We start from the raw sequence: 13,237 nt of genomic DNA, 5'->3' as shown, positions 1-13,237 counted from the left end.
GGTATTCAATTACTCGATTCAGAATAAACCCAAAGAGTATTCGGAATCAGAGTTTAAATGTATAATATTTCATTCCAAAAAGCTTTAATAATACGAACGCGTTTACAAATTGACACCTTTCAAAAGTTGGATTTCAATCGGGTGAGTGGTGAAGGATGACGATGACCTTGACGACCCGTCCACCACTACCTCCGCTGGAGTTGAGACCAAAACAATACAAACTTCTTGACCCCGTAACCTCTACAATCCAGAATATAAATTGACTTGTTTACGTCAAAATATTATGGGCAAGTTTCGAGTGTTGTTCACTCTCCGAAAATTATAACTAATTAATCATGGAATATCGCTTGAAATCAATTAAGCGTTTTGATTCGATGTTGCTAAGACGTCTTTTCTGTGAGAGCCCTTAATATTTAAGCAGAAGAGCTTTAGGCATAGGTAATCTTTGTTTGTAAAATGCTCTAATGGATTAAAAACTCATTGCGCTTAAAAAGTACTTAAATTCAATTTTAAAAATGAATAACTACTCGTATTTCTAGTGAACGCAATAATTTTATTGTTAAGTTAATCTCTGTAACCGGTTTAATAACAAAATTGATCAACTGAGCTGTTGATTACACCCAGCAATCAACAGATCCTTTTATTGTGTAATTTTCTAGCTCGCCCAGTAAAACCTTTTTCGTGAAAACTTTTTCATTGAAAACAATATTTTTCGTTTTATTATCCGTTGAAACAGATTGGAGAATAAATAATCGGAAAACGTAATAAATCGGCTCGCGATTTTATATACCGATAATTTACCACTGCATCGGGGATTACTGCTGACCACTTTTATTTCAGCTGAAATTCGGTTTTACCGACCGGTGTTTAAACAAAAAGTAGGCGTGAACAGAAGGCTTGGTCAGACATGTTTTATTGTTGATTTGCATTATTAAACTATTGTTAGTAATTTTCGTTGTTTTACAGGTAATAAAATATAAATGAGTAATCCCTATAACTTTTACTTCGATTGAAGTATTTACAAAATGTTGTTCTAGTACTAAATCACTAAACAGCTTTTCAACAAACTAATGTATTAAATTTCCAACTTTTGCTGTGTGAGGTTTCTAAACTTTCCAAAGCTCTATTAAAACAATCAAACATTGCTAGGTTTAAAGAATTACTTGTTTTTGTACGGGACGATTTGTATTCTAATTTTAGTGCAGTGCTTTTATTTATATTGAATTTACAAGTTCGTTTGAACGTTGAACTCATAATACACCTATTAGCTTTCAATATTCGCCGTTGACCTAAAATTCAAAATCAGCTCATATGGCGATGGAATGGTACCGTGTTCTGCACTTAGTGCATTCTAAGTGGGCGCCTCACTTCCCAACTACAGGAATAACTTCGTAGTACGGTGCATCAAAGGTTAACCACAGGGCAACCTGATTTTGATTGGGCCGTAATGGTCTCAATGCCTTCCAGCAAGGCTTTCACGTTCGTATTGAATTATAAATATACACGCTTCAGCGTTCTTTTAAATTGGATACAACTTACGTGACATGTGTACATTAGACTTGATCTTTAATATTTTGCGTGATAGCCTCCAATTTAGTAGAGTGGTACATGTTAGAATGACTTGATTAGACGAACCTAATTGCTGTTCTTAAGTTTTTTTATTTGTTCGGAATTCAAATATTAGAGCAAGCTAAGCTTGTCAAACAGGTGAGTGAAGTAAACAATGAAGTATGCAAGGTGAAAATAATATCTTCGTACTTCTCTAACGTACGTATTATCCTCATCTAAAGTTAAATAAAAATGCATGTTGGAAGCGTTATAATAATAAGCCTTCAATGCCTGTCATTAAGTAGACACAGCGTCTTAACGCTCAGGGAACCTCAGCTTATATTAAGATACTTGTTTCTTACGCTACACCATTGTAGTCAAGATCAATGTTCAAGTACAACAACTAGTTGACGAGATGCAAGTGGCCCTCTATCCCGTCTAGCAGCCTGAGGGAACTCGCAAAACTTGTGGGTAAACTTGTCTCATAGGGTTCATTTCCTTTTCAAGTAATTTCCATTGGCAAATTGACTTACATCACATCTGATGCAGCAGGTATGCTTTAGGCATCTGGATATGGTAGGTGAATTCCCTGACTATTGGCACTTGATTGAAAAATGGGGCTTCGAGTAATCATAACCCACGTAACCTGATGTACCCACCATGCACATATGCGTGAAGTAATTCTTCGCGAAAAAACAAGTCTACCAGTTGAATTTTACTGTTAGATTATTCATAGTTAGTGACAACTGTCCCTGCAAAGACCTAACCCAGACCATTCTTCCGCAGAACACGTCGGTACTTGAGAATCACCACTGGCGCTCGGCCATCAGCTGCCTCATCGAGAGTGACGTCCTCGGCGAAGGCAGCGCTCTGCAAGCGCCCCTCGAGGCGCAGATCAGCTCGCTGATCCTCGCCACCGACATCACCCGCCAGCAGGAGTATCTGAGCCGGTTCAAGGTGAGTTTTAGCTTGCTTTTTTCACGATTTATTAAAATGGTCTTCTTCAACCTTTGTCTCACTTCATTTAGAGTCGACTCACCCATTTAGTATTTACTCGTATATGGTGACTGGTAACTAAGCCGGGTGATATTAATTAGGGGTATTAATCAAAACTAACCATTAACAGAGAAGGATAAATTGAAAACAAAGAAGTTTGTCATGTTTGCTATACCTAAAAAAATAGAACAGCTCAATCTTTCAAATTATGGATCCCTATTCTAGTCTTTATTTTCCGAATACTATTGGGAAAATAAAGACTAGAATAGGGAGGGACAATTTATTTGCAGTCTGAATCTAAAATCTGTCCTTATTGGATGTTGCATTTGGTAAAAGTTGAAACCTTATTAAGGTGGTCAGGCACTACCGAATCACTGCGTGCTGTAAATTGAGGTGCAAAAGGCAGAAATGAATTTTGCTATTCACTTCTTTTCGGCTTTTGATTCCACGTAAATAGGCCGATAAATATTTGTTCCGACTAACCAATTAACTGAAATGAATGGTATAAGTTTAAACCCGAGCAGACATTATGTTTCAGAAGGAAAATATTCTTCTATTGTCCGTTTTGAATGAAAGCCCTCTAGTAGTCCTCATCTTATATCATAAAAGATAAAAGAATACACATTGAAAAGCAGGTTTCCACTTTAGTGAATCTAAAGACTGTTCCCGGTAAGCATGTATTCAGAGAAACAAAGCAGTAATGTGCTACTTGAATATGCGAATATTATTTTTACAAAACTGCCTTAACCAGCTTTCTTCGCAATATATTCCTAGAAATGCAAAACTCGATAGGTACTTACAGTATTGATTTTCTTTTCATTTGTACACACAAAATATACAGGTCACATATCCACGGTATCCACTCGTTAATATTGTCAGATTTCATTGAAAGATATACAAACTACCGAAAGCTGCTACGCCGTAGTAAGCCTACGAGCGCGAATTTATCTACTTACTACGACGTCGGATTCGTCGTCCGCGTCGGAAGCGATACACTCGTAGCAATCGCGGCGCTACGGCAGTAACTGAATTATCCAAGTGTAATATCAGACTATATGAAAATAATTTCATTATGACGTCACTTAAAATAATAATGCATTCAAATGCAAAGAGCATACTTTAAACGAGAAATATTAGGTATACCTAATACATATTTACATGAGTAATGGCGGTGTACCTACGACAAACTTATTGATGGCATGAGTATTAAAGCCTCTAATTTCAACATGCCGACCATTAAACCACGAACGAAAATTTTTACCTCTCGTAGCTTTGAAAAGATTTGTGGTATAATTACAAGTGACATCATTAGTTTTCATGGTAACAAAAATTAAAAACCGAAGAACAAAATATTTTGAAGCGAATGAGAAAACATTTCGTAAAAAATGCATTGTCTCATTGTGTTTAATACGACCGCGATATAATTATTAATCAAAAAACTGCAGTGGAACTTATTCGTCCAGCTTTCCACCGAACTAAAGGCATTGAATACAAAAATACGTCTCGCCCAGTGCGGTGTGAATTGAATTGAAGAATGAATATTATATTTCGCACTTGATTGACTCCGCAACAAGTGTAAATAACACAAAACGTTCAGCATTCTATTTCACGTATTCGTACCAATTCAATTGGACTAAAACGTGAAGAGTCCCGCGGGACGCAAGCGTTCATGTGGTTCTGTAAAAAATTACAGCTTTAGCTGATAAGAACAGTAATCATTCGGCTGAATGATTAGAAGGAGGCTATTATTTGAAAATAGCGTGATATTCTTCTATATTTACAAATTATTAAAATAAACAGATAAGTTTACAAACGCAAACTTCAATAGCGTTGCATAAAAAGAACTTTTCAACTTTAACACTGAATATCAGACTTGATCGGGTTACCTACTTGAGTACGAAAGTCGTTGCGTTGTATTTCGTTTCTTCGGATACCTTTCTACGACATCTCTATACTGCGACGCCTTGTTATCGACATCTTGTTACCTCGTTGTTTTGTTACATCGAAAAACTTTGGTATCTATGTTAAAAATCATTATTTTGGAATTTCTTAGGACTTGTTCTTTCAAAATTCTTGCCTCTTGGCAATGTACCTACGGCATTCGTCAGTGTATAAATTGATTTAAAAAGTTTCGTAACCAAGCCTTAATGACTAAGTAAGACCATAATTGTGTAACATTTAGGGAGCCAAAAGGAGATAGTATTGCATTACTGACGCGGTCTGTAACCCGACTCTCACGCTTGTCCCAATTAGCTGAAAAGTAACATTCCAAATTACTATAAATAAGTCTGTATTGTTCGCTTAGGCTACAATTAGCTCTACTTAGAAATCTGGTAACGAGATAAAATTAAGTTAATTAATGATCAATTAGCCCACACAATAATTAATATGAGTATACTTAATTTGTTACGTGATTAAATAAGTATCACAGAAACTTGACCTTCATTGGTTGGCTTTTTATGGCGGTCAAGCTGTTAGATCCTGGCTACACAGGAGTTGCAGCGGTGGGAACGAGAGGTGGGAATAGTCCAGATTTAAGTATCACAGAAAATTAAATGGCAAATGAAAAGAAGTTGTAATTTTTAGGAATTACAAACAAATGTGTTACAGAAATTGCCATGTAAAAAAAACTACCCTTTATAATTTCCTGTGTAGTTATAGGTAAATAAACTAAGAAGTAAAATAATTTAAACTTTAATTATTTTTATGTAAAGAAACAAAAAACTATCTAATCAATTTCCATGTCTTTGCCGGGAGAGCTAACCTAAAGAGCGTTCGCTTTATTCACTTTGAGATATTTTATGATTTTCCATTCTGTGTAGGGAATCCTGCTACATTAGCTTTTTCCTATATGAATAATTGATTTAAAAATGGACGGATTGTGGCCGAGCTTTTCAATGTGCTAGAGTTATACCGAACATGATGTAGAAGCCATTTTACCGTCGTCAAATATTATTTTAGTTTCTGTGTTTTATTTAGAACTAGCAGCCGCCCGCGACTTCGTACGCGTGGATCCCGTTTTACCCCCTTAGGGGTAGAGTTTTGTAAAATCCTTTCTTAGCGGATGCCTACGTCATAACATCTACCTGCATGCCAAATTTCAGCCCGATCCGTCCAATGGTTTGGGCTGTGCGTTGATAGATTACTATGTCAGTCAGTCACCCTTGAGTTACACATATACCCCCTTACTAATAAAACTTACACGCTCGGTGATCAGTGTTTTAAAGTGACATTTAGTATGGAAATGTCATTTTAAAACAGTGATCAACAACTGTGTAACTTTTGATTAGTAAGGGGGTTTATATTTAGATTTTGTTGTGATTGACTTCCATAAATGCAATATTAAAATACGGATGTAAATATAATCCTCTATTCACACTTTGAAACAGGTCATTTACTCATTCATTCACACGCGTACCAAGCTAGAAACATGATAGAACGACAGCCCCTATAATAAGTGGGACGCGTTTTGAAATTCTTATTAAGAGCTTATATTATGCACGAAACTTTGGTCATTTTAGAAAGTCATGACGAGACTAAGTTCCCCTAAGATGAGAGTTGAGTGGCTTCAAGGTCGATTTGATCGGCGAGAAAAGTAGCAGCTGCCTCTTGTTAGTGAGAATATTACACTACTTACTCTAATTACTTGTAGGCGTGGTTTACATTATAATATCAAAATGAAAATAATTTGGACTAATAGACAACCTTTGCGATTCCTCAGCTTAAGATCTGTGAGCGGGGGACTCCAACTTTTAGTAAACCTTTTAAGGGCTGATTTAACCATCGTCGGATAACGTTTAACTGAAGAATAAACTTGTCATGTTAACATAATTCCCATACTGAAACTGCCAATGTGCCAAATTTATTTTGAGATTAATATTTACTCTGGTTTGGTCGAATATATCAAGTAGAAAATTCTACTACGCAACTAATAAGGCGTACATAATGTTTACATGACTCAGGAGCACTTCTACATCCATTATTCTTCTGATGCTCGCAAATACCCAGCCCATTGTTAGGTTCGAGTGGCACAGGCCGATGAAAAACAATTCGCTCCGCAGCGAACCTAAAGCTACCGAAATCAATTTGCCAAGCCAACACAAATACTAAGGCCAGATTTTTCGTTAAAGCCTCTAAAGTCGGCGCAATCGAAACGGCAAACAGGCGGATTATTGTCATTTTGGAATTACCAATCGACAGACGATCTTGATTTAGTTTTTGTTCTGTTGTTCTCATTGAAAATATCCCAACTTGTTTTTATTGTAATGGGCGTTAGGGTGGCATCTTCCAGTTAAAATAGCAACTGGGTTTGTTAACAAAATTGATTACAGGCTAGCGCTTCTCATTGTACGAAAACGACGAACGCTAAGTAACTAAAAATTAACTGAAGGGGTTAAGTTGAGATGTCACCGGCAATTAGTTTCCTACCACTTATGGTACCACTTGTATTTCCAATATCTCGTATGGAAATGAAATCATTTACAATTTCTCTGGGACCTTAATCAATAAAATGTAATGCAGTTAAAAGCTCACCTTACGAAATACATTTAAATAGATATCCGAGTATAAGACGAGCTGAAGCGCCAATTAAAACTTGGGTTGAATTAAAAACTAACTTGCAACGTTTCCTTTTGAAAAATATGCAAGCAGAGTTCCGTAACTGGCTTTATGTCTGCTGTGATATTCCAACATTTCCAACTTTTTCTTCTGCCAACATTTATTTGTTACGTTCCGTGATTTATTCAACACGTTTTTACACAACACTTCGCACGAGAACGTGTGATGTGAATTGTTAAGGAAATTCATTTATTAAAGTGACTATTGTAGTTGATTTTTGGTTGATTTTGAAGATGCATTTTAGTAAATTGATATGCACAGTTTGGTTTTAATTCTGTAAATGGTGACATCTTCGGCTAGAGTAACTGATTTTATTCTGTACTGGCACTTAATTAAAGTTTTCAAGTGATCAATTTTGAAATTTGAAATTACTTAGTTTAGTGAGTGGTAACGTTATTGCTAGAGCAGTTTGATTGTTAGTTCTAAGCAGCTCCAATTAATAAAGCTTTACAATATAATTACAAAGGTAGTTTCATCTTGATGTGTTCAGAATCCAAGCGACCTTGTCATGAAACCGTTTATCATGCTGAGATTGCTCCTAATTAACTTACTAATTAAAATTCGTTGTAACCTGAGAACAGAAAAGGAAAGATTTAGGGTCTGTTTCACCATTTGTAAAATTATATTAAAGTTATCCAAAGAAACACATTGAAACATATCGTTTGTATTATAATTAGTGAATTCTTTTGAGTATGTAATAGCGTAAGTAGTGACGGCTCATCCAGTTAACCTTTTTCGTGCATCCTTTGTTCTTATTTACTACAAAAATGCATATTAGATTTGCTGACGTCAATCATGCTACAAAACAGGTTAAAAAAAGTAAACTTGATCTACTCTTATATGCTATAATTTACCTAGGCATCTTGTTTAAAACAATTAGCGTATCTCATCCAACGTTTACTTTACCGTCTAGATGGCACAAGCGTATAAGTCGAAAGTCAGTCGAAAAGGTGCCGAACCAAACAGAGAAAGTGTTAAAGTCGTGAAACAATAACGCCCGCGATACGCAACATACAGTCTGAATGGCTGCATTGTGTGCGGCGCGCCTGACAATGGTGCACTTGCGGGTTCTTGTATCGAACGATCGACAAAGCGCGTGCGATGCAATTGTGTTGGTTTTTCATTTTTACTTGGTTAAAGGCAGGTTAATACAACGTCAGGTTGCGATAAAGTCAAGCGAGTAGATGTGATCGTGGACATGCCCAGCTTCTGAGCGAAGGGGGGGCAGGCTGGTCAACGAAGGGAGCAAATCATTTCTTTTTACACAGGGTCTTAGTAGGAATAAAAGAGGTCCCTAGAGTCGTAGAACTGTGTGGCCGAAAATGGCGCACTTGCAAGTTCCTGTATCGAAAGCTCCACAAAGGCGCGTACCCAGCTTCTAAGCGAAGAAGGGCTTGTCAAAGGAGGGAGAAAATCAGTTTGTTCAGACAGGTTCCCCTGTACTTTGTCGAAACATAAGCCAGCCGTCCCACGATATAACCTTATCGTCGATTTTAGAGGGCAAATGTATATGGGTCAAATATCGATAAAATACCTCGATAAAACAATATTATTGCGCGTAACTAGCAGGCCTCTAGAGGCGAATCCTTGAATCGAACGCTAGACAAAGGCGCGAGCGATGCATTTGTGTTGATTTTTCAATTTTACTTGGCGATTGTGTCGGACAAAAGGCAAGCCAACACAACGTAAGGTTGTGATTTCAGCCAGTATAAATAATTAACATGTCGATTTAAAGTCAAGCTAGTAAATGTGATCTTGTAATCGTTTTAATCTTTGAGGCGACCATTTATGCTTAAACATATTTTATAGCCAAATTGTTTGGGTCTAGAGACAGAGAGATTAAAAAAAACATTATATCCTTACGAAATACAAATATCTAAAATAATGTAATATTAAAGGTATTTAGTTAAAAAAATATCAAATACTACAAACTCAAAATAACTTTTTGTATTGCTATGCAATACATTCCAAACGCCAAAGCCAATTTCAAATCACTTCCCACGAAATAGAAACGCAGTCCGCTTCGATTTACTTTTACAAATAAAACTTCATCATCATCATTTCAGCCACAGGACGTCCACTGCTGAACATAGGCCTCCCCCAATGCTTTCCATGTTGATCGAAATAAAATAAAACTTGCGCTTGCAATAAACCGCAGACTCAGTGACGCGCTCTCGGTCCGTAGCAGTACTGTAGCAATACCAGCGGGGACAATGGATGCCCTGCATCTTCTTTTATCAACAGTGTGGGTATCTGCCGAGTGCCGCCCACGAATGTTTGCGACGATATACATGAGGCTCGGAGGCGGTCTCGATATAGATCTCGAAGTTTGTGAAAAAAAATTGTGAGGTTAAAAAAAACTGTTTCAGAAAGTCAAAATCTACATTTATCTCTAACTAGCTGACCCGGCGAACTTTGTTCCGCCTTAATGGCAATAAATAAGGAGACTTTTTTTTTTATTTCGAACGGGATAAAAAGTATCCTATGTCCTTCTCCTGGCTCTAAACTACCTAAGCTAAGCAGTGCGCGGACCTAGCAGCGTTCTTTTTCAGTCAAGTCCTGTCTCTTTGAGTAAAAATCAAAGAACAAAATAAAGGTGCCCATCGCACCTTCTTTGTTGGTATTGCTTGCTTGCACTGTTGTCTAGCAGAATCAGTGGCATGCAATTTGTCGTACAAAACTACAATGTCGTTAACTGCATCACGCTCCAGGCTTGGAGCTGGCGGTTGAATGTTTCCGTAGCGGGCTGCTTTTGTGTAAAGAGCAAAAATGTTATATCGTTCACATGCAGGTGCAATTTCTCTTTTCGGCTGAAAGTATGCCACGAATTACAAAAGAATACGAGATTTCGTATTTAAACGGAACAACAGGGAAATTAAATTATGAACTTTTATACGACTTTCGTAAAGACTTTAATTTGTATCACATTTTATATGAATATCTTGACTCTGTGAGAGGATGCTTTCGATCACTGACTGTTGGTACAGTTAGGATTCAATTTACATAACTACTGCATCGTCAAAGGATCAGCCCGACTGACTTGTCGCACGTAGAGGCTTAGGCACACAGCCTATCTAAGCCGCTCTGTGCGACGAGAGGCTTACCTACCTACTCTATCAAACGATGTAGGAATCAAATCCAACTGATATTTCCAGCTGTGTTTTGATATACGAGATTTTGGCTAACTCCTAAGTAATGAAACCGTTAGAATAAAATGAAACATTCCATCTTAGAACAATGTTCACCTACTTCAAAACGACTGATAAGTTGTTTGCAGCTAAGCTGTATTAAATTATTGGGTGTCCTATTTTCAAATCTCCGTCTAAACAAAGTTAAGAAAAATGCATTCAGGGACTGGGTAGTCAATGCGAAAAAACGCTCAACGGTTGGAATGTGCAGGTGTCAAAATGTCCATACGGACCGGTTGTTAGTGTGGCAGAAAGTATGAACGTCAAAAAGTCCCAGTGCCAAAATGTACATTGTTACCATGGTTACAATGGTTTAGTGACAAATGGTACACATCACAAAATACAAGTACAACAAAAGGTGTGATAGATAAAATGATCAACTGATATATTGTGCTCATGAATAAATTAATAAAATTAAATGTCAAAATGTTCAATGTTCTTGTAGTCTAGTCAATAAAGTTTTTTTGGACATTTTTACCTTGATGCATTTAAACACGTGTTCACGTTAGCTATTATACAATAAGACGCTTGTTCAAATAAACCCGAAGACATTTTAACTTCAGATCATTTTAACCATTGCTCATTTCGACGTTAATACTTTTTGCCACACTAACAGCCGGTCCGTATGGACATTTTGACACCTGCACATTCCAACAGTTGAGCGTTTTTTCGCATTGACTACCCAGTCCCAGAATGGAAAAATGGCTGCACAGCGGGGGCCAATTCCCTGATGATTGAATTATTTTTTGCAGAAATTAACGCGACTTTACCCGCTTGTTACAGAGAGGCAATTGCTGGATAATACCTAGTAGATTTGCCCGAGAGTAGTGCAGCTTAGTTTAAGTGAAAAATAACAGGTCTGTGGGTAGATTACCTTCAGCAAACTGAAAGAAATGCCTGTTACTTTTTATTCTCGTAACAGATGTTTAGAAGGTCGTAATATAGTAATTAGTTTGCTTTATAAAGAAGGAATGTCTTTTTTTCAATTAGGGTTTTAAAACCTTACACGTTCAACCTAAACCTTACCACTACACGGCATGAATTGACTATGTGAGATATGAAATGATAGACAACGTATTCAAACGATTTCACAAACGACCTGTCGATTTCGTACAAAAAACACAAATTATTTATTCGAATAGTAAACATTCATTCGCTATTTGATGACTATTGGACGAATTGTCTGTGAAATCGAATATCGAATTGAGTTTCGCACGTCGTTTAAGAAAGGACATCTAGAACATGTAAATCGGACGTGTCTCCTTAATGGATAGTAGGTATATCGTCGCCACAAGATGTTTCGAATATCCATTCCAAGTTCGCAGCCAAGGGACCTCAGAATACACGCCATCCATTCGTTTGCTAATTTCCACGAACTAAGATAACTTGCAGTAAATTGCGGACGTTTGCTAGTGTCGAGTCTTGCTTCATGTTTCATACGAGCTAACTCGAATTATTTGCTCGCTCCTCTTTGACAAATATTTCAACTGTATCTGAATAAATATGCCTTTATTTATATGCTTATTTGCATGTATCAAGAGGGCTTTGATAGTGTTTTACAGTTTTATTTAGTATTATATTAGCTAGTAAAGACAGACATCAACGATGGATCTCAATTAAATATTTTCCCAAATCGATGCCGCCACGTAATTCACTAGGTCATCGTGTTATTCAAAGGGTAAAATTATTAGATCAGTGCGTAAACTTGTCTATTTTTGGAATGTTGTTATTTCTTTGGAAAATTTCTCAATTCAACTTAAAGCCCTGATAATTCAATTATTATTACAGTTCCAAAAGCTGCTTAATAAGGTTCACATTGGAGTGCATTAACTCTATTAGCAGCCCCTAGTTAGGAGTGCTCCTATTTTTCCAAGCGTGGGGGATGTTATTGCAACCTAATCTTCAATAAACATCGCTAGATTCTTCAAAATATTGTCGTAAATAAATAGGGGTGCTTTAGACTAATCAGCGATCGTCTATTTAGGTCAGGGCTTAGTCTGCGGGGCCCAGGGAACGTGCAATCTGCATCCGGCAGGGGATTAAAACGGTTACATACGCCTACGACGGGATCCGTCCCTCGACCAACAATCACGTTGCTCTCGTTTCTTACTGCTTCTACAATTATACCGTTTTTATTTCTCAAGAGATCCAAATGAAAGTTCAAATATTTTACTGTGAACCAAAGGTATGTAGGTAAAATAGAATGGACATTGGACGAATATCGTCTCCTGCGTTCTGTCTCGTGGGCATACAATAGTTAGTCCAGCTTTTATAAATGCATTGTGGTATATTGTAAAGAAAGCAATAAGTCGTTGGTCACATAATAGACATTAGAGATGTAAAAATATTTTACTGACACCAAGAGCATAGAAATGCAAAAACATTTTTTGAAAGTGAGCTTAAATCGGACGTACATATTATGTATCTCCAATCCAAAAATTATCAATCAATCTAAAAATACAATCTAAAAAGTAGGCATAGGGTAGTGAAAAGATTGTGGTAACTTAATTTGAGCAACATGAAATAAACACCTTTTGAATATTGAATTTTCGCTACAAATTGTCTGTAGCAAAACGCAATGCTGTTCACCGGTTCTATTGTATTTCTAATAGCTTTCTAAGAAGCAATTTTTAAAATTAGGTCAGGATTTTTACATTACATTGTGTGAGCTTTACAAAAAGCCTTACCTACCTGTTTTGCACCTTATTCAGCCCCAGCACTAAGACCCTGGCAAAGGAAGGGTTCCAAGGGCTTCTTTTTAATTATATTACGAGCTATCAAGTTATCAGAAGAAACTTTGCAAGCACGTGCATGTTCTCATCCCTTAGTAATATGTTAAAATTAAAAATGCAAGGAAGCTCCTGCGAACATTTTATAGTTAATAGCTA

At 36.9% G+C, this 13,237-nt stretch overlaps 1 protein-coding gene across 3 annotated transcripts in view; it reads left to right on the top strand.

Moving 5' to 3' along the window:
• LOC135086731 (dual specificity calcium/calmodulin-dependent 3',5'-cyclic nucleotide phosphodiesterase 1C-like) overlaps positions 1–13,237 on the top strand; it is a 150,589-nt gene that overhangs the window by 22,792 nt on the left and 114,560 nt on the right. For all 3 annotated transcript variants that reach the window (XR_010260583.1, XM_063981509.1, XM_063981510.1), the window contains exon 3: positions 2,335–2,505. Coding sequence is in view for 2 of the 3 variants with exons in the window: in XM_063981509.1 (XP_063837579.1) it covers positions 2,335–2,505 (171 nt within the window). In the remaining variant the exon portion in view is untranslated. The remainder of the gene's footprint in view (positions 1–2,334; positions 2,506–13,237) is intronic.

Source organism: Ostrinia nubilalis, chromosome Z (genome assembly GCF_963855985.1).
Source record: "Ostrinia nubilalis chromosome Z, ilOstNubi1.1, whole genome shotgun sequence".
Classification (NCBI taxonomy): Eukaryota; Metazoa; Arthropoda; class Insecta; order Lepidoptera; family Crambidae; genus Ostrinia; species Ostrinia nubilalis.
The sequence above is the reverse complement of the archived record's forward strand: the minus strand, read 5'-3'. Positions and strand labels throughout refer to the sequence as shown.